Source organism: Mustela nigripes, chromosome 2 (genome assembly GCF_022355385.1).
Source record: "Mustela nigripes isolate SB6536 chromosome 2, MUSNIG.SB6536, whole genome shotgun sequence".
NCBI classification, from domain to species: domain Eukaryota; kingdom Metazoa; phylum Chordata; class Mammalia; order Carnivora; family Mustelidae; genus Mustela; species Mustela nigripes.
In genome coordinates, this window is record NC_081558.1 from 83,704,759 (window position 1) to 83,731,200 (window position 26,442).

General features: G+C 40.9%; 1 protein-coding gene across 1 annotated transcript in view; it reads right to left on the reverse strand.

The window, feature by feature from the left end:
- The window catches only part of KCNH8 (potassium voltage-gated channel subfamily H member 8), a 373,933-nt gene that overhangs the window by 231,883 nt on the left and 115,608 nt on the right, over nucleotides 1-26,442 (reverse strand). Inside the window, exon 2 of the mRNA XM_059390865.1 lies at nucleotides 22,037-22,270. Coding sequence (XP_059246848.1) covers nucleotides 22,037-22,270 — 234 coding nt within the window. The remainder of the gene's footprint in view (nucleotides 1-22,036; nucleotides 22,271-26,442) is intronic.

A 26,442-nucleotide genomic window follows, 5' to 3' on the forward strand; every position in this document is an offset into this window, starting at 1 on the left:
TCAAGAGACTGTACATTCTACTTTGGAGAGAAAAACAATAAACTATAAATAATCACATAGTTTATTAGAAGGTTTTAAATGCTGTAAGAACAACAACAACAATGACAACAAAAGGGGGATTAAAGAACGTGGGAAAGGGGGAATGATAGTCTCAGGAAATCATTCATGGATGTGCGACTTAATATTGTTTTTGAATATTAATGACTTTATGTGTGCCATTGTAGGTCCTCTTAGAAGCCAATGATGAGAACATCATAATGCAGGTCTCAGGTCAAGCAAAGGAGAGAGGGAAGGAAGAAAATCTGGACAACAGTGTCTTAAACTGCAGTGCAGTTGTAACAAAAGTTTACCAAGGTCACCATGGAGTCACCCAGCCAAAATGACGAACAGGGCAGTTCCATACCGCCAGGAACAGACTGTTTAGCACCTCTACTTCACTCAGTCATGGGTTGGAAGCTGCCCATAGAAAGCCTGTCCTCTGTACCGACACAGTGAAATGGTTTCAGAGCACAAGAGCTGGGCCGTTAGCCAATTACTCTCCTGTAATCAGATACAAGAGGCACGTTCTCATGGTTGCCACAATTAGCAGAGCAGATTATGTCACATTTTTGGCAGAATTGCATCCATGCCCTTCCTCGTGTCACTGAACCTTCTTATTCCACCAGAAACCAAAACACCCCTCTGCAGGCAGCCCTGGTAGAACCATCAAATGTAGGGCTCTGACACCCTCCCTGGAAGGATGGGCACATAGTCCATCCTGGACCAATCAGTCTTTCTTTTCCAGCAATTTTGATCTTGAACAGAGGGACCCAAGATCAAAAATGGAGCAAGCAGATTCATTTAACAATGAAGGCCAGAAAAATCTTTCTGATTATTCCCACTACCTAGACCTTACAAAAAACTACTGCTTCCTGTCTTTTTTAAGAGATGGCTGCTCACTCCTTTCTTTGGTTCTATAAGTTATAACATATGTTTTTATTTTATTTTTATTTATTTACTTGACAGACAGACATCAGAAATAAGCAGAGAGGTAGGCAGAGACAGAGAGAAGAGGAAGGAGACTCCCTGCTGAGCAGAGAGCCCGATGTGGGGCTCGATCCCAGGACCCTGGGATCATGACCTGAGCTGAAGGCAGAGGCTTTAACCCACTGAGCCACCTAGGCGCCCCACAACATATATTTTTAATAAACTAGTATTTTTGCTTCAGATAACCAGAATCCATTTGTGTTGCTGATGAGGAGCCCTAATTACAGAATGATATATTTAGAAAAGGAGAGTCAAGATGTAATGGAAGAATACAGACCTTAGATGACCTTGCATGTGGTCGAGTCCTGGATTCTGCATTTACTTACTGAGTTGGCTCAAATATAATTTTTACACCTGTCTGCACCACATCTGCGTACTGGATTTACCATTGCTTCTCATGGTTAAGGACTTTGAAGAGGCCAATATGTCCCAAAGTATTTTACACTTTTTGACTACCTATACAAAATAATGACTTTACCTGTACATGTAATGCTTTCATTCTTTATCTATTAAAAAACAATCAGGGAGGTGCCTGGGTGGCTCTGTTGGTTAAGCATTTACCTTTGGCTCAATTCACGATCCCAGGGTCCTGGATGGAGCCGCACTGGGCTCCCTGCTCAGCAGGAAGTCTGCTTCTCCACCTCCCTTTGCCCCTCCCTTCACTTGTCCCCATTCACTCTCTCTCTCTCAAATAAATAAAATCTTTTTTAAAAAATCAGGCACAACTATGGTTCAGTATTAATATTTGTTAAAGCTAAGCGATAGTATAGATATAAAGCTAGGTGACTATTGGTTGTAAAAATCTCTGTGTACATATGAAACATCTTGTGATTTTATTTTTAATTAAGGAAACATTACTCTGGAAAATGGAGAATTATTCAGCACTTACTTGAACATCTAAGCTAGTATTAAACTGCAACATAAAGTCAGCTCAAATTGCTGGGGTTAGAAAGATCTTTGAGATGATGGAATGAAACTCTTTACTGGAAAGATGAAAATACTGAATTCAGAGAGGTTGAGTAAACCATTCAGAATGGTTAATGTTAATTGTTGTTAAACCTCAAGTCATAGGACTTTCAGTTTCCTGAGCTTTGTGCTAAAACACAAAACACAGTGCATTTCTCCAAGGATTAAAAGAAATATTCAAAGGATTAATAATGATCACATGAGTGAATAATCTGATTTTGATATCTGAAAAGGAAAATTTATACTTGCATATATTATTGATAAAATAATCCAGGACACATAACAAATTCAGCGTGATCAAGTTTGGGGGTTTGGGTTTGTTTGGTTTTTTTTTAAGATTTTATTTATTTATTTGTTTGACAGAGAGAGCACACGAGCCAGGGGATTGGGAGAGGGAGAAGCAGGCTCTCTGCTAAGCAGGGAGGCCGATGTGGGGCTCTATCCCAGGGCTCTGGGATCATGACTTCAGCCAAAGGCAGATGCTTAACTGACTGAGCCACCCAGGCACCTCAAGTTTTGTGGGGTTTTTAAAAGATTTATTTTATTTATTTGAGAGAGAAAGTTTGGCCGCACTTATGCACACACATACACATGCACGGGCAGAAGGAGGGACCGAGGGAGAGATAGAGAGAGAGAGTGAAGCAGGCTCCTAGCTGAGCTGAACGTGGGGTCCAGTGCAGGGCTCTATCTCACGACCCCTGAGATCATGACCTGAGCGGACATCAAGAGTCATTTAACTGGCCGAGCCACCAGGCACCCCAGGCCAGTATTTTTTTTTTTTTTTAAGCAGATTTGGGAATAGAATATGTGTTTAAAAGTTTGAGCAAGTGAGATCAAAATGATGGGAAATGTGTTCTATGGGAGAAAGCAGATATTTTGAGATGAGAATTTGGAAACAAGGAAACAGAAATTGAAAAGAAGCGTTAAGGATCTCATGACAATTCTCCAGTGTATAAATACATGGTTGCAGTTTTAGGTGTCATTTTAGCACTTTCCAAGAACATGCAGACAACAAACATACTGAACATTTCTTCCATTGTGCAAACTCGACTCTTAGCAAAGACTCATGAACACAGCGCCAGATTGCCCTGAGTCACAACTTGGCAGGCATACTGAAGCAAAACAGTTAGACGCTTCCCCAATTTACTGCTCCTCCCCTAAAATGGAGCTGATCCCTCACCAGAACTTGAGGCCAAACCCCACTGCCCAGGTAAGCAGTGCCCTTCATGCACTGGCAAGTCTGTCCCAAGACACTCTTTTGTGAAATCTGAATCACGCATAACATTTTCTCACTCGCTTCCCTAAGATTATAGGCATTTTTTCTCCAACAACAACAAAAGTACATTTCGATCCTGTACAGTAATTAAAACATGACGATTTAGAATGTTTCTAAATCATGTGGGCCCCAATTCGATACTCCTTAACGGATCTGGGACATTCATCTTCATAGGTCAGCAAACTTCTGGAGAGAGCCGGGTCGTCAATATTTTTGGCTCTGCAGTTCAGACATCCTGTCTCAACTATTCAGCTCTGCTATTGTAGTGACAGAACAGTAATAAACAACACATAAGCAAATGAGCATGGCCATTTTCCAATAAAACGTCCTTTATAAAACCGGCATCCTGCCAAAGAAGCCTATAAACTCCCGTGTTCTAGGAGTTAATCCTTCATTCCTTGGGCGTTGTGACCAGACTCAATACTACCAGACTGTTTAAGAAGCACTATCTGTTAGAGGCACCTGGGTGGCTCCGTGGGTTAAAGCCTTGGCCTTTAGATCAGGTCATGATCTCAGGGTCCTGGGATCAAACCCCATGTTGGGCTCTCTGCTCAGCAGGAAGCCTGCTTCCCCTCTCTCTCTGTCTGCCTCTCTGCCTACTTGTGATCTCTGTTCGTCAGACAAATAAAGTCTTAAAAAAAAAAAAGCAGCACTATTTGTTAGTGCAAGAACCAAGTAGAACCTAGACTGTGAATGTCATAGCGGTGCATTCTCAAAGAAGATTGTCCAGATGATTCTTTTTTTCCTAAATGGAGGGTAGTCATTTCCTTTCTCTTTTGATAATGAAAATATACTTAATTATCCTTCACCTAAAAATAAGCTTAATGACCTTAGAGGGATCTCTAACAAGGCATGTCTTGCAATTCGATTAACAGAAGCAACGTGAGATTCTGACATTGAGTACGAATTTTGTGAGTTGCATCCCAAAAGCAAAATACATGCAAATCAGAAGAGAAAAGAGTCAAATGGAGATGGGTCAAAGAGTCTACAGACTCAGGCCAAAGCAACTAGAAGCTCAAATATGTGAGAAACTTCTACTCTGGAGATCTCTTTTTTTTAATTTTTTTTTGAAAGATTTTATTATTTATTTGAGAGAGAGAGAAAGATCACAAGTAGGCAGAGAGAGAGGGGGAAGCAGGCTCCCTGCTGAGGAGAGAGCCTGATGCGGGGCTCCATCCCAGGACCCTGAGATCATGACCTGAGCCGAAGGCAGCGGCTTAATCCACCGAGCCCACCCTGGTGCCCCTCTGGAGATCTCTTTTATGCAGAGAAAAAAAACAGGTAATTTTCTAAATCATTATGGATATTATACACAATGAAACAATTTCAAGCAAAAGGGGATTTTTTTTTAGACCTCAAGACACATTCTAAGTTTAATGTTCTCCCTTTCAATAATACCTTTTCTTAGTAGCATTGTTAACAAGATTCCTTTTGCTATTTGACTCCTACTGTAATTTCTGAAACACAATGCTTTTATTTATTTATTTATTTATTTATTTTCATAGTGGAACATAATGTTTCAAAAGATAATTTAGTGGACTCAGCATTGAAGAATTCTGGGTAAGTAAAGACTTCAAGAAAAATCACTGTCCTTCTCAGAGGTAAAATCACTTCTCCGTTTATAGCTTGGTTATATTGCCCATCCCTAGAGATGCTCCAAGCCGTGTAAGTTTTTTTTTCCACTTGATGTCATTTTTAATAATGATGGTTTGGGGGATCTGTTCATCAGTGCTCTGTGGATTAGTCAATACTAAAAACCAAGCACACTAAAGCAGCAAACTATTCCCCAGCCTTCCCTCCCCTCTCATCTCAAAACATATCCACCCAACAAAGTAAAAAAGGCCAGATCAGGTGGATTCCATTGCAGATGCACATTTTAGAGTCATTCTTGACACTTCTTTCTCATCACCCCCCACCCCCAAACCAAAGAGATCACCAATCTGGTCAATTCCAGCAGCTAAACCTTTGAAATGGGTTTTAAATCCACTCTGACATCTTTCCTGGCCATATCCTAGACTAAACTGGGGCTGCCTGAACTTGAGTCTGCAACAGAATCCCCCGGACGGCTTGTGAAGGCAGCGGTTGCAGAGCCCCCCTTCCTGATTTGATTCAGAAGGTGTGGGCGGGGCCTGATAATCAGTATTTCTCACAAGTCCCAGGTGATGCCCCTCTTTCCAGTCTTCAGATCACACTTTGAGTACCACTTAAGTATTGCTTATGTGGATCACCTGCCTCCTGAGGCAAAAAGAAAAAATGATCTTTGTAAGATTAAATACTCATCATGTGACTTCCCTGCTCAGAACCCTGAGTGCCTTTGGTTAACTGGCCACAGCCTGGGCATGTTCTATAAAGCCTGTGACGCCAGTCCTGTCTCACTCCTGTGTGATGTGACAAGTCGCTGCCTGTTCTCCAGCCACTGGCCTTTTCTCTCTTTCTCAGATGGGGCAGTCTTTCCCAGAAACTTTGCACATGTAGCTCTTTGCCTAGAATAAGTTTTTATTCTTTCCTTCATGTGGTCAACCTATACTCACCCTCAAATTCAACTCAAACATCCATTTCTTGATAAATTTTTCCTCATTCCCCAATTTGGTCAGATTCCTCTATGACTCCATCCCATAGCAGCCTGCAACTTGCCAGGAAACTACTTAGAAGGTTCATGATTATTGGATGAGTCTTTCTCAGTAGACTCGCATGCACAAGAGAGCAAGGATCGTGACTTACTTTCTTTTGCACAACCCCTTGGACAAAACAGATTGCCTGGCCCAAACATCGCAGGGCTCTACAATTTGTGTCCAAAGAACAAAGTTAATTTTTATAAGATGAATTCTTATAAAATAACATTATTACAAAACATTATTACAAAACAATAATTACAAAATATTATTACAAAACAATAATATTACTGCTGGCTGTGAGACTGATGGCTAACATTTACTGAGTGCCCATGGGCAGGCACCACGCAAAGCACTTTACAAGCACTTTGGGTTCATTTAAACCTAAGAAGTAGATGCACTAACTGTTATTGCCATCTTACAGGTGAGAAAAGTTGAAGTTGAAGTAAACTGCTCCAAACCACATGGTTCGTAAGTTATGGGAACTTTTTTGCCTGGTAGATACAAATCTAGACTCTCAAAATCATTATTGCTAGCATTACACGGTTCTTTATATTCTCTATCACTTACTTTCTTTATCTGATCCCCTTGATAGCTTTAAGATACAGAATATTATCTCTGTTTGCTTCTCAAAGGCAAATTTAGAGATTGGAGGGTGGAATGACTTGGCTAAGGCCACGTAGAGCATGTCAGCAACCAAGCCAGAACTCGAACTCACATCTTCACATACGCAGCTCATGATTCCTTCCATTCAGGAAGGAATGCTGGAAATGGGAAAAAGTGCTCTCTAAAATAAGATGATTTTTGCTACATTTCTGTTCTCAAATATGCATCTGAAAATGTGAATTCATTTGACCATTTTGCCAAGCTGCTAACAGCTGACGAATGGACTACTTTTCAGAGAGCTCTTTCAGCTTTGAGGGATAGTCACATGCCACATGCCACAGCCTATTGGGACAGCAAATATTCGCTGAATATTTCACATTCAGAGGGGTTCCACAGTCTCCAACACCGTGCACAAGGATCCCTGAGTTGTGTGCAAGTTGCTGGCCTTGTCTGCATTCTCTGGTGGCTGGCTCTCCAGCTGCTTTCTCCCTGCCTTTTCTTGCTAGCTGCTCCAGCGAGACACTCACTTCTTGGCTGCCTTGTTCATTTACCTCCTTCATGCCTGCATCGGCCTAAGCTTTCAAAGGAAACTGGGATAGAAAGGGCTGAAAGCAGTGGGATTCAGTAACAAGTCCCCAGTCTGCATTCCTGGAGTAAGATGCCCTCAGGACTACCTGGTCACTTCCCTTGCAAATAGCTGCTGCTTTATCAATCCAGCAGAAAACTCCAGAATGCCACTCCTTCTATCGCTGCAAGACAGAGAATGAGAAGAGGTTCTCCAAATAGAAAAAAAGAAGAAAAATATCCTAGCAACAGAACCAATGTCTAGAAACAGAAAGAAGAGGGAAGGTTGAGGTCACAGATCCAAAGAAAACTTCCTTGGAAGGAGAGGTACCATGAAGCTGAATCAGGGGAGCAAAATGAGTTTACAGGAGTGTGTACAGATGGTGTCTCAAAGCTATTTTAATAGGGGGCAATAGAGCGCTTCATTTGAAAGAGTAAAACAAATATTTTTACTCAGTCAGCAAGAATTTGAGCATTTCTTACCCACCAATGACTATTCTAGGCTTGGCAGATACCATGATTAATTATTATGGCACCAGTAAAAAAAAAAAAAAAAAAAGCCACCTTCAACCATGCACAATCTCCTGGCAAAGATGGATATTTAAAGGGAAAGTTACAACAAAGGATGCATCAGGAAGTTTGGTCTGCTGTAAGAAAGTACTGTATAGACGGGCTTCAGAACAAAAGGAATTCATTTCTCACAGCTTTGGAGGCTGGAAGTCCGAGATCAGGGTGCTGACACAGTCTGGTTGCAGCGAGAGTCCTCTGTTGGGTTACAGACTGCTGACTTCTCATTGTGTTCGCACACCGTGGAAAGGCAGTAGGCTAGCTCTCTGACCTCTTCTTATAAAGACCCCAACCCCATTCACAAGGGCTCCACCCTCACAACCTAATCACCCCCAAAGTCCCCACTTCCTAACAGATCACATTGGGATTTGAGTTTCAATGTCTACATTTTGAGGGACCAAAGATGGTGCCTTCTATGAAGAACAAGCATGATGTGAAACAGAAGGCCCCAGGTGGTGAAGGCCTGACAGATGAGACAGGTTTGAACGGAACCATGATGATTTCACTGGTCTAGTGGGAGGGTGTGGGCAGGGCAAGGGTCAAGGAAAAAGGCAAGGAAGTTAGAACAGAGGGCATTTTTGAAAAACTATGAAATGATGAATCAAGTTGAAGCAAGGCTGTGCTTGGGTAGGGATGATGAGGAAAGAAAGAGGGGAGAAGGGAGCGCAGAACTGAAGGAGTCTGAAGAGGTATACTGTAGAGCACAACTAGCTCATGAGTGGCTTCCACACCAGGCTAAGGAGTCTTCATTTATCAAGAAGGACAAGGAGGAATCACTGAAGGCTTGGTCACGGGAGCATAGTGAGGTCAGATGTACACTGTAGGAAGATGATTTGGGGCCTGGGGCCCTCCTGAGTGCAGTCACACTGGTTGTATGCCTATGAAATGGGTTCTGAACATCATAACCCTACAACAAACAGCACTTCCTCCCCTGACATATTTTCCTCAGAAGAAGAACCTGTCTGTTCCCATTTCCCAGAGCACCAGACCCACAGAAACTCCCACTTAGATGTCTGAATCCAGTGTCTGAGCCCTGGCCTGTGGCCTGGTTTCTAGTTCTGCCTCACCTCACTGGCCATCTGACCATCTTCAGAGGGACCCCATAAAGATTCTGGGATGTCTTAGCTGAGAGGTTCTGTATCTCCTGAGTTGTCGGAGAATTACAATACTCACACACAAAAAAATCACACTATTCTAGACATGCTATACTCTTACTATGAATAATTATATAATATTGACTGGTTACAGTTGCATAAAAACAGACCTATGCTTTATTTCTCAGTGACAAGCCCCTACTCGGTGACACTAACCCAATTTACACACTAGTGGGTACCAGAACCCCAGATCGCTAGAGCAACCACATGGACTCTTTGCCATGTTACAGAAAGTCATTCTTCCCGCCACGGCCTTAAGTCAGACCGTCATGATTCAGGGCCTGAGTTGCAATAGTTTCATTTAACCCTTCTGCACTCAGGAGGGCCCCAGGCTTTAATTAAATGATCCACTATCGCTATCTTGAAATTTTTAGTAGATATTTTTAAAGGTGAGCTGTGGCCGGGCAGGGGTGTGTCTATATTTTCACTTTTCAATGGACTCTACAAATTATGTAGCTTTTCTTAATAATGGGTGCTGAGCAAGAGTTATTTCATTTGGTCCTCCAGCAGACTTCTCTGAGGGTGCCTGTCTCTGATTCAGAGAAGGTCAAGGAGAGGCTTAGACAAGCCAACTCACTTAGCTGGTGCACATACTTAGTATATGGCGAAGATTCTACCCCAAGCCTTTCCGATTCTCAATATTGCTCTGGTTTTACTAGCTATTCGGAGCAGATCTTTGGCCTGGGCACAGTAAACATAGTGGGAAGATCCTTCCTTGCCAGAGCTTGATCCTCCAATACCTACTTCTCACCACAGAGAGAGAACCTTTAAAAGTTTTCTTATTTCAAAGGGAACTTGTTTCACTCCAAAGATTCTCAAGCGTTGTTTGCGGTTACACTTCATTTCCGGCTCATGAAGATGAAATCATGACTAGCCACAGGTACAAAAATGAGTCACTTAATAGGTTCCTTCCTTGACAGTTTGCCAGGTCTTCCCAGAGACTTAGGGACAGCACCTAGGCAGCCACTCTCCCCCATCAGACAGGGGCCGGTGAGGCAGAGTCATGGGGTCCCTAGCCCAACGCTGAGGTTTGCCATGCCCTTGAGCATGACCTAGTGTCTGAGAGTGCAACCATCAGAAGTCCACTTCGTTTCTCTGTGAGTTTCTTAACTGTGAAGTGGGATATTAAATGATTGGCCTCCAAGGACTGATGCCAGGAGTAACTGGAGTCACAGCACGGGCAAAGGGCAGAGCACAGAGCTTGGCTGGCAGCGGACACGCAGGAAGGACCGGGTGTTACTGCCTTGTGAAGTCGTCTGCATGGAGTCAGGGAGGCTACCTGTGAAGAAGGGAAGGCACGCAGGGACCTTTCAGTCTCCACATGACAGTCAGCACTAGGCGGTTCCGACAAATGCACTGAGGTCTGATCCATAGGTCCATCTCACCTAGTTCTGACTGCCCTGCCGGATAGCCGGCATGAACACATCCGTATGAGAATTGACCTGAAACTCAACAATGCAACCCTCACTGTGGGCACACACAAAGAGCACGCTTTCTCTTACAGTAGCTTGTCCAGATGCATGAGAAACAGCCCGAGAAGCCTACCTACGGTTCCAAGGACGAAGCCTGCATTACATGTGCGTGGAAAGCTGAACTGCCAGGCCGCGGCCCGACCAAGGCTGCACATGCACTGCCGCCTCTCAGAGCCCTTCACCTTCCCGCTCCCAGCGCCGTAAGGCTGTTTACTGGAGCTGCATTTCTGACCCTTCCTTCCTGAATGCAAAAGGCACAGGAGAGAAATAGAAGCGACTCATCTTCTATCAAGACTGAACAGACATTTTGGAGAATCATCATGGAATCATAAAAGCATCATAAAATGCTATTTTGGGGCATGCGAAGTCCGAAGTAAAACCTCAGAGGAATCGGACTGGAAAGCAGCCGAAAGCAAGCAGCAGCAACCTGACCCACTGTTCTCTAATACACTTAGTTGTGGGAAGCGTGGTCCCTCGTTGTGGCCCTCCAGATATTTAGGAAAACTGTAAATTTCAAAAGCATGAGAATTAAATGTCCTCTTGCCTCTTGCTACTTTTGCTCTGTTTCCTTCACCAAATGCGTTTCAACAAATCTAGATGTGAAGTTTGTAAAACATGGCTGCCCATTTGTGGTCACTCCTGTATAAGAGCTGGGAGCAAAAAAAATCTTTAAAAAAAAGGGTCCTGGGATGGAGTCCCGCATGGGCTTCCTGCTCTGCAGGAAACCTGAGCTTCTCCTTCTCTCACCCCTCGACCCCCCAGCTTGTGTTCCCTCTCCTACTGTCTGTCAAATAAATAAATAAAATCTTTTTAAAAAGGGGAGGGGGGTGCCTGGGTGGCTCAGTCGGTTAAGCGACTGCCTTCAGCTCAGGTCATGATCCTGGAATACCAGGATCAAGTCCCACATTGGGCTCCTGCTCAGCAGGGAGTTGGTTTCTCCCTCTGACCCTCACCCCTCTCATGCTGTCTCTCTTTCTCTCCCTCAAATAAATAAATAAAATCGTCAAAAAAAAAAAAAGAGTGGGGGGATTGGGAACTAGGTCCCCTTTTCATGAATGTGGGTAGCCTTGCAGCTGCTCCAACCATAATCCCAATACAGTATGAAAGAATTTATGCAAGTGACATCCTAAACAGTGTCACAAAATGTCTCCAGTCTCCGTCTGGTCAATGGAACACTAGACTCCTGGAGGCCTCCACGAGAGGCTCTGTGTAGGCACTTTAGTCCACTGTCCCAATGGATCCCAGACTTCTAAGATGCTAGACAAGCGAGTGAAATCATCCAAAGTCCTCCAGTCCAAACATGCAATCATCTCCCATCTGAACACCACCTAACAACCAGCTGCAAAAAGGAAGAAGAATCATTCTGCCAAGTCCAGCCTGGGTTCCTGACCCACAATACTATAAGCTATAACAGCCACTGTTTTAAGCCGCTCAATTCTGAGGTAGCTATGGCACATCAATAGTTAACTGGGACACGAGATAAACTGTACTCTGCCTCCCTGACTCCACATGCCTACGGGTAAGAACATGCTTGTGTCATTTCCCAGGAACAAAGCTTCCAGGCTCCTACCTTCACTAGCTTTTCAGGAAGCATGAGTCCCCAATGGGCTCTTCACAAATACTTCTAAAATCTAGGAGTGTCTCAAACAATCTAGTCCTCTTGACTTTCAAGAATGCAAGACTCTAAACTCTGCAAACTCTAAGCTCTGTCCTCCAGGATCACTGAGAAACCTTCAGTTGCTGCCAAAGGACCACCCCAAGCCAGGCTAATGCCTGTGGCTTTGACAGTCTCAACAGTCAGAGGAGATCCCATCAAAGGATGACACTTGCCTTTGTGCTTTGTTTCTCGAGGACTCTGGTCTGAGTCCAGGGTAAGGCTAGGAGGGAAAATGATCTTGCTTCCCTCAGAATTACCTCTCCTACCACCCCAGGACTCCCTCAACCTCATGATAAAATTTCTTTTATTTTCTGTAATCTCAAACCCTGTTCTCTAACTCTTGTTGAAATTGGTTCCCAGCCAGCTGGCTTGCCTCATTGTTCTCTCGATGTGGTGGAAAGCTAAAGTGACTGTGAGTGACGCCCATGCTGGGAAACCCCACAGCCACAGAAGACAATCCTTTAGATAGTACAGTTTCCGTTAAAGTGCATTTTCTTGTTGTTCATTTATTACAAGGATGGGCATGACACCCCTTGCTCTGAAATTGGGATCTTACATGAAACCATTCTATTTGCAATGCTACAAGCCCATCTCTTAACAGTAATAGGGAGGGAACTATGCGGCACATTTAAAATGTTAATTTTGAGAATCATTTGACATTCTCCAACCCCAAGGCTTTGTCTCTTTTCCTATATAGAGCTCCACTTCTTAAATACCTGGAGGGCCTAATTAAATATTCTAAAAATCATCTGCACAGTCATTTGAAAAACAGTGTAACAGAACGCACTAAGAATATCTTACATATAAACTTAGTGTTAGAAGGAAAGTGTTCCTTACTATAATTATCTGCTATGAGTAGCTCATTGTAAAAAAAAAAAAAAAAAAAAAAGAAAGAAAAAAAAGAGGAAGTTCAGGAGGAATTCTCCTCCCTGATCATGAACTGACCTCCTAAGACTGAATGTGCGTTATGTCTGATTCAGAAAGTTTCCGTGTGTACCAGAGTAAAAACAATGTGTTACCCAACTGGCGGTATGCATACTCCTAGTAGAACACAGATTATTTTTGGTAGTTCATATAAATATCTTACATTCTAATGTCTATTAGCTTTAATGTACATTGAAAGTGAAATAGCAGCTAGTACCTCTAGCCTCCCTGTAAACATTTGGAGGAAAATGAACAAGACACCACCAGTGTCTCCCCATTTCTCTCACTCTTTCTCTCACCTTCTCTTCTGATCATCTCCTACCTCCCCTTCTCTTCTTCCACCCTTGGTCACCAAAGAGAAGCCTCCTCGGCTTCAATGTTCCAGCTTTCTCCCTACTCACCCCCCAACACATACTACTTTTTATTTTCTGAGCAATTTAGTTTTTCAGCTTCTGATGTGTAATGAATGTAGATCTAGCAGCTGAGTCAACAAAGGATCCTCCTCCTCCCGGCACCTACCCTAAACAGATAGTAAATTGTAAATAAATTGTTTTTGTTGTCACAAATACATAAAGTCCAATACCACAGAAAGTTGAAAATCTAAATATATTTAAGAAGAAAAAAAGAAAAAATGCATTGATATTTCTAGGCACTTTTCCAAGTTTCGACAAGTTGAGGACTATCTATCACATAACACACACTTGAGTGTTCAAAAGTTTTTCAGCATTACAGTTTCCTTATCTATAAGTGTGAGACAATTCAATTTTACCTGATTTCTTACTGGGAAAATTAAATAAAATAACATATGTGCTGGTTGAAACACTATAATATATTAGATTGATTATTACTAAGATTTCGTGATATATTTTTTTTTAATTTCACAAAGTGAAATTACAATGTCTTCATTGCATTTTTTTTTCTTAAGATGTATTTCTTTGAGAGAGAGCACAGGTACATGTGCACGAGAGAGCGTTGAGGCACGGGGCAGAGGAAGAGGGAGAAAGAAAGTCAAGCAGATTCCCTACTGAGCACAGAGCCTGAAACCAGGCTTGATCTCATAACCCTGAGATCATGACCTGAGCCCAAAACAAGAGGTGGACACTTAACTGACTGAGCCATGAGGCACCCCTCATTGTATTTATTTATGGTTACCTTCTTTTTGAGGCTAGTGATCCCAGTTTTCCATTTAGAGTAGTGATTTAGTTTTCTTTTGCTTACAATCCGAATGTGAAAAAAGAGTCAACTGAAAAACATGAAGCAATAGTTCAGAAAATACGCAGAAATAATGGCCAATCTTGTAGGTAACTTAGGAATGAGTGACCCTGTGAATGAAAAGAGTTATCTAAACTGCTATCAAGGGTGCGTGGGTGGCTCAGTTGTTAGGTGTCTGCCTTGGGCTCAGGTCACCATCCCAGGGTCTTGGAATCTGATCTCTTACCAGGCTCCCTGCTAGGTGGGAAGCCTGCTTCTCCCTCTCCCACTCGCCCTGCTTGTGTTCCCCCTCCCGCTGTGTCTCTCTCTGTCAAATAAATAAATAAAATCTTAAAAAAAAAAAAAACAAAAAAACTAAATGCTATCAGATTCGAGATTCCTTTTGTGACAAATACTTGTATTTCCCTGTTTTCTATTTAGAACTGAAAAAAATCATAATATGATTATACAGACTATTTTCAGAAAAGCAGCATTATATATTATTAACAGTAATCTAACATAAAATGAAAGTGAGGTCATCTCTGATAAACTAATATGCATCCCCAGAATGCAAGAGCTCTTCGTGCAGAGCCCAGCAGATGCACAGCATCCACAAGTACTGTGAGTCAGTGACAAGAGGTTTCTGAAATGGGTGAAATTTGGAACAAGATAAAGTTTAATCATTCCTTGCTACACTATGGTTTTCTTCTTGGAAATTCAGTGGGAAATAAAAGCCTTGCCCAAAACACTGTGTGTTAAGTTCTAAGTTCAGATAATTAGAAACCAGTGTTTTACTTCCTGGAAAACCTGACAGGGCATTAGAAAGTCATAGAGTGCATGGTAGTGTCTTGCTAACTTTGGGTACTGTGTCATACAGTGGTTCTCTGCTGACTTACTCATCTTGCAAGACTGAAACTGTATCCCCACCCCCTTTTTCCTCCTCCCCTCAACAATTTATTTCCTGCTTCTATGAGTTTAACTATTTTAGATACCTCATGTAAGTAGAATCATGCAGTATTTGTCCTTCAGTGACCGATTTAGCACTTTGTATAAAGAGGAGAGATCTCATGTAAAGTGTTCTTCCCACAAATAAACCAGCCACAAAAGAAAACAAGGAAATTTTTGGAGGTGATGGACACATTTAGAATCTTGATTGTGCTCTGGTATCATAGGTATATGTGCTCACTTCGGCAGCACATATACTAAAATTGATATCATAGGTATATGTCCAAACTCATCAAGTCTTATATATTAAATATGTGTAATTTTTGGCATACAAATTATACCTCAATAAAATTTTAAAAACAATTTTAAAAGAAAGAAATCCATGTTAGACCCTGGACAGTTCTTCAATTATCAGACCAATCCATACATTATAGTACATTTAGCATCCCTGACTCCTTCCCACTAAATGGCAAAAGCAGTCCCCCACCCCAATTATTGAGTCAAACATCCCCAGAGATTTGCAAAATGCCCCTAGAAAGTGGTCCCATCCCTACTTCCACAGAGTCAGTGGCTTCAGGGCAAAAACCTTGAAGTTAGAGGATGTTTCTGTAGCTTGGTTTCTTTGTTTACTAGTTTACAATTTGGGGCAAGTCACTTAAATTGTAGTATATTTAATGTGACTGTAACCAGGTGTTTCAGGTTTACTTTTGTTTGTCAAAAAGATAGGGTAGAATCCTAACCTCTACTACCTCAGAATGTGACCTTATTTGGAGAGAGTCAATACAGGAGTAATCAAGTTCAAGTGAGGTCATTAAGGTGAGTGCTAATCAACTATGTCAGAAGTCCTTATATAAATGGGGAAATCTTGACATAGCCACTCACACAGGGAAAATACTATGTGAGGATGAAAGTAGAGATTGGGATGATGCTTCTACAAGCTAAGGAACACTGAAGATTGCCAGCAAACCTCTAGAAGCTAGGGCAGAGGCATGGCACAAATTCTTCCCCATAGCTCTCAGAAAAACTAACTCAACTGACCCTTTGATGGTGGATTTCCAGCCTCCAGAATGATGAAAGAATAAATTTCTGTTGGCTAAGCCGCTGGTTTGTGGTACTCTGTTGTGACAGTCCTAGCAAACTGAGACATCAGGATATTATATTTGTAAAACCAACTATGCCATTTTAATTTTCTTTTTATGTTTTTGTTTTCCTCCAGCACTCTTCTTCCTGGGATCTATTTAATATGAAAATGGGCTTGATACAATGGAATATTATTCTACCATTAAAAAGAACAAATAAAATCTTGCCATTTGCAACAACATGGGTGGATCTAGAAAGCATAATGCCAAGGAAAAGAAGTTGGTCAGAGAAAGACAAATACCATATAATTTCACTTATATGTGGAATTCAAGAAACAAAACAAAGGAAAAAGAGAGAGAGAGGGACAAACCAAACCAAGAAAGAGATTCTTTTTTTTTTTTTTAAAGATTTTATGTATTTACAGACAGAGGTCACCAATAGGCAGAGAGGCAGGCAGAGAGAGAGAGAGAGGAGGAAGCAAGCTTCCCGCCAAGCAGAGAGCCCGATATGGAGCTCGATCCCAGGACCCTGAGATCGAGTCCCACATCGGGCTCTCTGCTTCCTCCTCTCTCTCTGCCTGCCTCTCTGCCTACTTGTGATCTCTCTCTGTCAAATAAATAAATAAATAAATAAATAAAAAAGAAAGAGATTCTTAACCATAGAGAACAAACTAATGGTTACCAGAGGAGAGGTGGATGGGGAGACGGATGAAATAAGTGATGGGGATTAAGGAGTGTACTTATACTGAGCACTGGGTGATAAATGGAATTGTTGGATCATTATATTATACACCTGAGACAAATATAACACTATGTTAACTATACTGGAATTAAAATTTTTAGAAATAAAAAATAAATTAAAAGAAAAAGAAAATGGTCTTGAAAGATAAGATTTCTGTAGAGAGGATATGCTAAGATTAACATATATATAGGTTGGGGCTCATCAGCTAATCATGGTGGTCTCCATGATGGAGGATATAACTTTCTACCATTAAAAAACTTAGCCAAAAACCTAGAGTCTGGAAGACAGAATATGACATGTGTGAAAGCTAAATCTAACCCATTTTCTATTTTTGTGAATACAGATGTATTGGGAGATGGCCCACCTACTCATTTACATACTTTCTAGGGTTGCTTCATACTACAATGACAGAGAGGAGTACATGAGACTTAGACTGTATGGTCTGCAATACATACAGTATTTACTATCTGGCCCTTTACAAAAAGGTGTGCCCATGGCCTATGTCAAAATATACTTCACTAAAAATATTGGTTTAAAATTTTAAAGAATCAATAAAAATAAAACAAAATAAAATAACTTAAATCCATTGAACATTCTGGACAAAACACCAAGATACTTAAATAGCAACACTTTTAAGGTAAAATAATGCTCTATGCCAGTACACAAGGGAATAATATCACTGAGTCAGTTAAATGAAGAAAATATGGACCAAAAGTTTAATTTTCAGCAAATTGATTTACAAGTCTAAAGACCAAAGGCACACTGTTACTAAAAAGCAAGAACTCGGGCGCCTGGGTGGCTCAGTGGGTTAAGCCGCTGCCTTCAGCTCAGGTCATGATCTCAGGGTCCTGGGATCGAGTCCCGCATCGGGCTCTCTGCTCAGCAGGGAGCCTGCTTCCTCCTCTCTCTGCCTGCCTCTCTGCCTACTTGTGATCTCTCTCTGTCAAATAAATAAATAAAATCTTAAAAAAAAATAAAATAAAATAAAAAGCAAGAACTCAGAGAAAACCGTTCTTAGGAGCTCTTTCTGAGATGGCTCAGAGAACAAGCTTCAGGAAACCAAGAAAAGATTGTCCCTCTCCCTCTGCTCCTCCTCCTGCTTGCTTTTTCTATCTCAAGTAAATTAATTAAATCATTAAAGAGAAAAAAATAAAGAAGTCACTTGATGTGATGAGTGCTGGATGTTGTATGTAAATGATGAATCACTGAATTCTACTCCAGAAACCAATATTGCAGGGGCACCTGGGTGGCTCAGATGATTAAGAGTCTGCCTTTGGCACAGGTCACAAACTCCATGTCCTGTGATCCAGCCCCATTTCAGGCTCCTGGCTGAACAGGGAGTCTGCTTCTCCCTCTGCCTCTCCCCCATGCTTTTGCTCTCTCTTTCTCTCTCTCTCAAATAAATAAACAAATAAATAAAACCAATATTGCATTGTTTATTTAAGTTAAAATTAAAATTTGAATTAAAAAATTAAAAAAAAATTGTTCCAGGGTTAAATGGACTAATATAAATAAGAGTTAAATATGTGAGAAAGTGCTTAGTACACAGTAAATATTGCTTAAGTGTTAGTCATTATTATTTTTATAGTTGTCATCATTATTGACTTTTTAAAAGATTATACTCTCTTTAATAACTATATTTTAGAAGGGCTGTGTGTGTATCTACATATAGATCTATATATGTCTGTTTTCTCTTAATTATCTAGAAGAAATCACAATAACTCAGAGAGAAGGACGCATAATGTTAGAGCAGAGGTAAGAAAAGGGATCAGATGTGACCTATTCTTCCAAATCCCTTTATGGTTTTATTTTAATTTTGGCTGAATTACTCTGCATTGGGGCATGAATTCTTCTGGAGAATGCTATGTCCCACCCTTTTCCCTAGTCAAAAGAGGAAAACAGACCCTCCAGGGTGGACAAATCTAGTGGGTAGACAATAAAGTTTTCCTGAAGAGGATAGGGGTGTTCAGCCTGTGAAGTATGAAGGAAGGGGCTGTCTTTAGGGTGGGGTAGAGAGAAAAAGGAGGGAGACTTATAGACTGAAAACATGACTAGGAGTTGGGGTTCTGCCAGTGAGAATTTCCTCCTTTGATTTTCCTCTGAATTTAGCGAATAGCCATATTTGCCATCCTGATAGCAGTGTGTCAAGTCCCAATAGATGCCCTGAACATTTAGAGTGTTCTGCTGCACATCACCAGCCTCGGGTCTGGATATCAGAATTACAGGCCAGAGCAGGAAGAGAAAGAGCAGCCTTTTCCCATGAGGTCAGGAGAACAAGACAAGCATTGAGGTGCTGGTGGGCAAAGAAGCTCAATGGCAAATGGTCAAAATGTATCTAGAAAGAATAGGAACAAGCACCTCTTTTCTAAAGTAAATTAGAAGAAAATGCCTTCTATCAAGGCATTTTCTTCCTTCTATCAAGGGAGGACCCTTGAGGGCATATGTTTATTATTAAAAATAATCAGAAATCCAGACATCCTTTGAAGTATCCATAGGTCCCTCAGATGATCAATTTCAATTCCAATCAGCAAGCACTTACTGTGAAACTAATGTTTGTTGGACACTGCTCCGAACTCAAGCTCTACACACTAGACATGTGGACGCAAGTAAGGCATAAGTTGTGCCATCAAAGGTTCACTGTTGTATGTGGAGAGAGATATAAAAATAGCTAAAATACAGCCTGATTATCATAAAAGAGGCAGCAGTTTTCAATCACTTATAACTGGATCAATTTATTGGCTCAAAATGTCAGGCAAATATCCATATTGATTGGTTAAGAGGGGACTGGTGCCTTTAATGATTTCCACCCAAAGAGGTCTAAAAGGCTACAAACATCTTATAAAACCCTAGGCTCAGGAAATTCTTTTGGGTGTTGACTCCCACAATGTGCTCCATATTTTCTACTTTTCTGGCCTCTAAAGTCTCCATCCTTTGGGCTTCCCATCTAGATTCACTTCCTTGGCCTAAACCTTTCTCAGTGTTGCCACATTTGGATATCTGGAGGTGGCTTAAAAAGGAAGACACTTGGATGGATTTGGAATCACCTGTACAAGGTGCCTGTTTGAGAACACAAGTCTGCAGTCAGCAGATAATTTAGACAAAGGACATCCCTTTTCACTTTGTTCCACTGATGTTGGTTTTATCACTCCCAACCAGTCTGCATTCTCTGCGGCATCTCCCATTTTCTTCTATTTCAGGCACTCTTCAGTGACTGTGGTATAATTACACAAAGCTGAAGTCCTTTTATTTTATCATATTTGCCACAAAGGCCTTATCTATTGACACTGGGAAGGACACAATGGTCTGAACTATGTTTCTAATGTGAAAGCCTTGGATATTCCGTCCTTCCCAGAATGCTCCTCTCCATTAGTTCATGACTACCGTGTATCCAAAATTTACATGGTCAAAGACTGTCCTCCAAAGACAAATAAGTTATAAAAGAAGATGCAGTTCCCATGTTCAGGCCCCTATTCCTCTTCCTGACAGTGACCCCAAAACTAAGTACTGAGAGCAAAAACAGAGGCCTGAAGTGCTATAATCATCTGCAACATTCAGAGAGCCTCCCCAAAACAAATAATTACCAACCCACAATGTCAATAGCGCCAAAGTTGAGAAAACCTGAGTTAGAACACAACTTGGATGTCGTGACAAAAAGACCCCAAAATGAAATTATTCCAACAAGATGAGAATGTACTTGCTTTTGTCTGGGGTGGGGAGGATGGATCTGTAACAAGACCCAGGCTCCTTCTATATTATTGCTCTGCACTCCTCTATGGTGTCACCCTTGACAAATGGTTGAAGCTGCCTTTGTGGCTTCACCTGAACATTCCGACCCACATGTACTGCTTTGCTAGGGCTGCCCTAATGGAACACCACAGATGGGGTGTAGCCACAGAAATTTATTTTCTCACAATTCTGGAGGCTGAATATGGAGGTCAGGATACTGATAGGGTTGTTTATTTCTTGAGGCCTCTCTCCTTGGCCTGTGGACAGCTGCCTTCTCACTGTGTCTTGACATAACCTTTCCTCTGTATGCCCATATCGTCGGTATCTCTTCTTTTTATGAGGACACTAGTCATATTGGATGGGGGTCCCACCTTTATGATCTCATTTAACCCTAATTACCTCTTTAAAGACCCTCTCTCTGAATATAGTCACAGTGTGTGTTAGAGCTTCTAATGTGAATTTTGAGGATATACAATTCAGTCCATAACATAATGGGAAAGGAAGAGAAATTACAGGGCAAACAACTGTATTTTGGGGGGATTTTTCCTAAGAGTTATATAAGTCATTCTCTTGCATATCATTGGCAAATGAGACAAAACTTTGTCACAGGTGCAACCCAACTGCAAAATAGGTTGGGAAGTCTGTTCTCTAGCTTGGCAGCCATGAGCACAGATAAATCTCAGGAAGCAATGTTATTTTAGAAAAACTATTAGAGAAAGAGATAGAATTTTAAAAACTGAAAGTGACAATCTGTTCTAATTTTGATTTAGTGGTTCCCCAATATAATGCCTCTTGGATTCATCCCAACCACCAGGGCCCATGAGATAATGAAACCAATTCCTACATAGAATCCCAGTACTGCAGATTCCAAACCCATCCCTACATCTTCTTTCATTTAGAAAAGTGTCACAAAACTGCAGCCACAAGAAAACACTTCGTATTTCCTCAGTGGCAGCCTTGAGTCCAGGCAAATTTACTCCCACCCTGAGTTACACCGTGTGTCTCTTATTTTTGTCTTTAAAAAAGTAGTGAGAAAGGCTCTGTGGCCAGGGAACTGGAAGAGAAAATGCCTATGCTGTTGCCCTTTAAATTAATTTCCTTCTCTGCCCATGAACACCTGAGCCTCTGCCTTAATGACTGAGGTTGAGATGTGGTTCTTAAAGGCATACAGTTGGAGAATATCCTGGATAAGATCATCTATTAATAATACATTAACAACTATCATATCTAATATGCATTTTAAGAAAGACCTAGTAACATTGTAACACAACTTATTTTAACATACATTCACTCAGTTAATATATTAACACTGAACAGTTAGAATTCTAATGCTAAACTTTCAAGCAGTTTATGCAGCTAATGGCTGAAACCAGGCTATTGCCTGTGTCACTTGCGGAACTTCAGTAACAGTCTGTATATTTAAGTGAAATGCCACTAAGCCTAATGGGAGTGATGGATTCATTATTGAGTTGAAAGAAGGTGACCCTTCACAACTGCCCGAGAAGCATCCGTCTAAGAAAGCCACTCACCATTCTTCTTGTAGAACATAATTTCTCCTTTGAATTCCGTTTTCTCCTCCAGTGACTTTTCTATTTGAAGCATCAGCTGTTCATTGGTTTCAACTCCAAATAAGAATTTGCAGCTGCAACTCTTCTGCATGACTTCGGTCCGGGCGAATCCAGCGAGCTCACAGAAGCCATCAGAACAGTAGACTATGGGGAACCCCTTAGCCACCTGGGCATTCGCAAGGATGAAGTTGCTATCTGTAAAATGACAAGGAGACACTCAGCCACCACACGAGTGTGAGGAACTCTTTCTTTTCCATCAGTTTCAGTAACAAATTATGAGCTTGTGTACTTAGCTAACAGTGCATGTCCTGATGTGCTAGGGTGGGAAGACACTCCAAAACACGGAGCAGCGAAAGTGTGTAGTAAGCTCTGACTTTGGCTTGCATTTTGAAACACACTACAGAAGGAATACAGTATTCACTGGTCTGCTTTGAGGCACTTATTCCCCAGCTGGCAGTCCAGGTAGGACACTTTTGGGCTTGGCTTCAGGTTCAAACCTTGAATCTGCCACTTGATGTATACATAAACTTGAACAAGTTACTCACACACTAATCTCCTGTTTCCTTAGGTTTGGTTTCACTAAAGGCAGACCCTGGACGGAGATTCAAGTGTAAGACATTGACTGGGCAGATAACTTCAGGAAGGAAGCAAGTGGGGAATTGAGAAAGGGAAGGAAAGAAAGGTAATAAAGGGTAGGAGAAGAGGGTTTTATTGCTATGGCAGCTGAGGTCATATAGGGACCCTAGAAGTAACAGAGGACCACAGCTTGGAATTTGCCCATTAAGGGAGAGAAAGGTATGTTGCTGGAATTATTGGGAAATGTACATAAGGTACTTAGTGAAGTCTCTGATACAAATAAGTATTCAATAAAAATTTTTGAGTGTTAGTCACACCTTTATGGATTTTTTTTTAAGATTTTATTTGTTTATTTATTTGTTTGTTTAAGAGAGAGAGACAGATAGTGAGAGAGAACAAGAGTGAGAAGAAGGAGATAGAGGGAACCTGATGAGTAGGGAGCCAGACACAGGACTTGATCCCAGGACTCTGGGTTGATGACCTGAGCCAGAGGCAGATGCCTAACTGACTGAGCCAGCCAAACGTTATGATTATTATGTTAACAAGTAAGAATCAGAGGTTATTATGTTAACAAGTAAGAATCAGAGGACAATCAAAAATAGCAGAGTATTACGTGCTTGGAAAGAACTCCTGGAGGACAGCGTGAGAGGCAATATTCAGGGAAGCTTCCTGCTGGGTGAATTTCTTTTCATACTAATTTTGAGGCTTGGGTATGATATTTACAAGCAAAAAGATGCATATTGGAGATGGGCTGTCAGACAAGGCCTTTATAAAAACCTGTTCATAGGTGACTTTAGGTTCAGAATGAATTAGGGACTATTATTAAATAATTCATTCATTCTCTCATAAAACAAATGTTGGACACTGTTTCAGATAATATTAGAGGCTGGGATTTTTAAAATAACACAAGTAAAAATGGAAAGAACCACAGTATAAGTTGTTAAATGAAAAAAAATCAAGATTCAATATAATATGTTATTAGATGAACTATTTGTCTGAAAATATATAAACACATATGAACATATATATGTGTATCCAAATATGAAATACTTGTGTGTACTTAAAAATAAGTGGAATAACTTGACAACTGTAGCTATCTTTAGAGAGAGTGACTTTAGGCAAAGTGGTAGGCACACTTATTTTTACCATACACCTACTATACCCTTTGAATGTTATACTAAATGCTTTATATATTGCCTATTCAAAGAAACAGTATTTAAAAAAAAAAAAAAAGTTTGCAGTAGACAGCCTGTCTTACATGCCATGAGAAAGGAGGAATTCTAGATACTTTCCAATGGCCAGTAGGTCAAGCACTGCAATCTCTTCTGTGGGCTTCCTCATCCATTTTTAAAATATCTGTTTCACATTTCCATAGTCGTCTATCAGCTGACTGAACCAAATCCACTCGATCCAGCTTTGCTCCAACCAGCCCCTGAGCCCAGAATGCCAGTTCTAGTGCTCCCATCTATATCCTGCCTTAGCTGGGCTGGCTGGTCTACCCTCCCAGTCACCCTTCTCCCTGTGGAGAAAAGCCACAGCTAAAGCTCTACATTGGGAAGCCTTTGATAGCCTATTTTGAAGCCATGGGAGTGAATTAAATTATCCAAGACTAATATTTAATTCTGCCACACTTTGCAGGATTTATTAACTGTGGACTACATGTTGGACTTTGTTGCAGGTGTAAAAACAAAAAGTTTTTCATGCAGTTTCTGCCCTTGAAGATCAGTAATGCACCTGCACGAGTTCCCCAGGAGGTCCAGATGTAGGCATCCTCCTACTGCGTTATGGTCTTTATCCAGTGACTTCACACAACCATGGATCCCTCTTTAGCCATAATTTCCCTTCCTCTTCCCATTCTAAAACTTTGGTGGAGAGATTGTTTAGAAAATGCAAATACATCACACAGGCAAAGTACTCAAACATCCTGAAGGAGCTTTTAATGCATTTTCAGAAACCATTTTTCAGTCGACTCCTGACATGTTTATTGACATTCTACTATATGCCAGGTAACTTGATTCTACCATATGGCAGGTCCTAGGGTGAGGTAAGAATGGGTGTTAAAAGATGAAGAATGGGGGCACCTGGGTTGCTCAGTGGGTTAAGCGGCTGCCTTCAGCTCGGGTCATGATCTCAAGGTCCTAGGATCGAGTCCTGCTTCAGGCTCTCTGCTCAGCAGTGAGTCTGCTTCCCCCTCTCTCTGCCTACCTCTGCCTACTTGTGATCTCTCTCTGTCAAATAAACTGAGCCACCCAGCTGCCCCATAAATAAAATCTTAAAAAAAGAAGAAGAAGAAGAAGAAGAAGAAGAGGGTATAGTCCCCTAGCTCTATATTACTACAATTTAATTAAAGAAATGCATGAATATCAATAACACTAAAACACAGCTTACGCTTTTGTACCAAATCAATGATACACAAATAGTATGTACTACCAGAGTTGAGAGATTCAAGGTTCTAAAGTTTGAAAATGATGAGCTTGGAGTAAGAAATAGGTGAAGCTGATTTAGCAAAAGTCCTGGAAGGTCAGAAGCCAATGCCTGGATGGAATAGGCAGAGGGTGGAGAAACAGTCATTGGAGATGAGAATAAATTACACTGCATTTTGTCCTCAGGTCCAGTTTTCCCATTATTTAAAGGGCTACAGTAATTTTCTTGCATTAGTATTTGTCTGCTATACCCTTTCTCATCTTGCTTTACTTTCAACCCTTCTATGGATGTATTTTAGTTGTGTCTTGCACATGCCATGTATTTAAATTTTTGAAAAGTACAATATGAAGGAGTGCCTGCGTGGCTCAGTCAGTTAAGTGTCAGACTCTTGATTTCTGCTCAGGTCATGAACTCAGGGTCATGAGAGCATGGGGCTCTGAGCTGGGCATGGAGCCTGCTTGGGATTTTGATTTTTCTCTTTCCCTCTCCTGCTAACCCCTACCTTCAAAAAAAAAAAAAAAAAAAGTATAATATGAAGATACTTCAATCAACCTGAGCTCAATAAATTTTACTTTTTATCATTTTTACAACTTAATTTGTGCTTTTCTCCATTGTTATTTTGCCTTTTCCATTCTTAAAAATTAAGAACTACAACTTAGCTAAAAAATTATACAATATTTAACATCATCAATAAACATCCGCCATAGATCATACATCCAGTATGCAGATTTTATTTCCCTCCTTCCCCAAAGAAGAAACACAAAACTTGAATTTTTGTGATAGCCATTCCCATTCATATAGTTTTTCCACTTATATATATATATATCCTCACACAACATACTGCCTATTTTTTCCCTGGTTTTATGACATATATTTTAGTATTTCCTACTAAATATTTCTTAGTGAGTTGGCTCTTTTATTAATTTCCTTAACATCCTTATAATTGTTTACATAAGAAGAGACCAGCTCTCCTGAGCTACAATAAGCTTTTGAAAAAAGCTAGAGTTACCAGACTGCCTGAACTGTGTGTTTTAATTGAGGATTATAGTGTGTTTGGGGTATTTAATTCTTCCTGCAAATATACTGCAAAAACAAAGCAAAAAAAAAAAAAAAAAAAAAAGTCATGTATTTGGCCTTTCTGTTTATATTTAGTACTTGTCCTCGATATGTAATTGCATTTCAATTCCAAAGAGAATTTAGTGGCAGTCAGTGCCTCATAAAGCCTAGTGTGCGAGCTACATGAATAGTCCTTCTGTGCGGGAAAGAGTAGCTCCTCATACCCAGCTATCTGCTTGGAAACATATGCTTTTCTGAATACCAGTCCTGGAATCTCCAAAGCAACATGACATTTACTTTAGAATTATGTA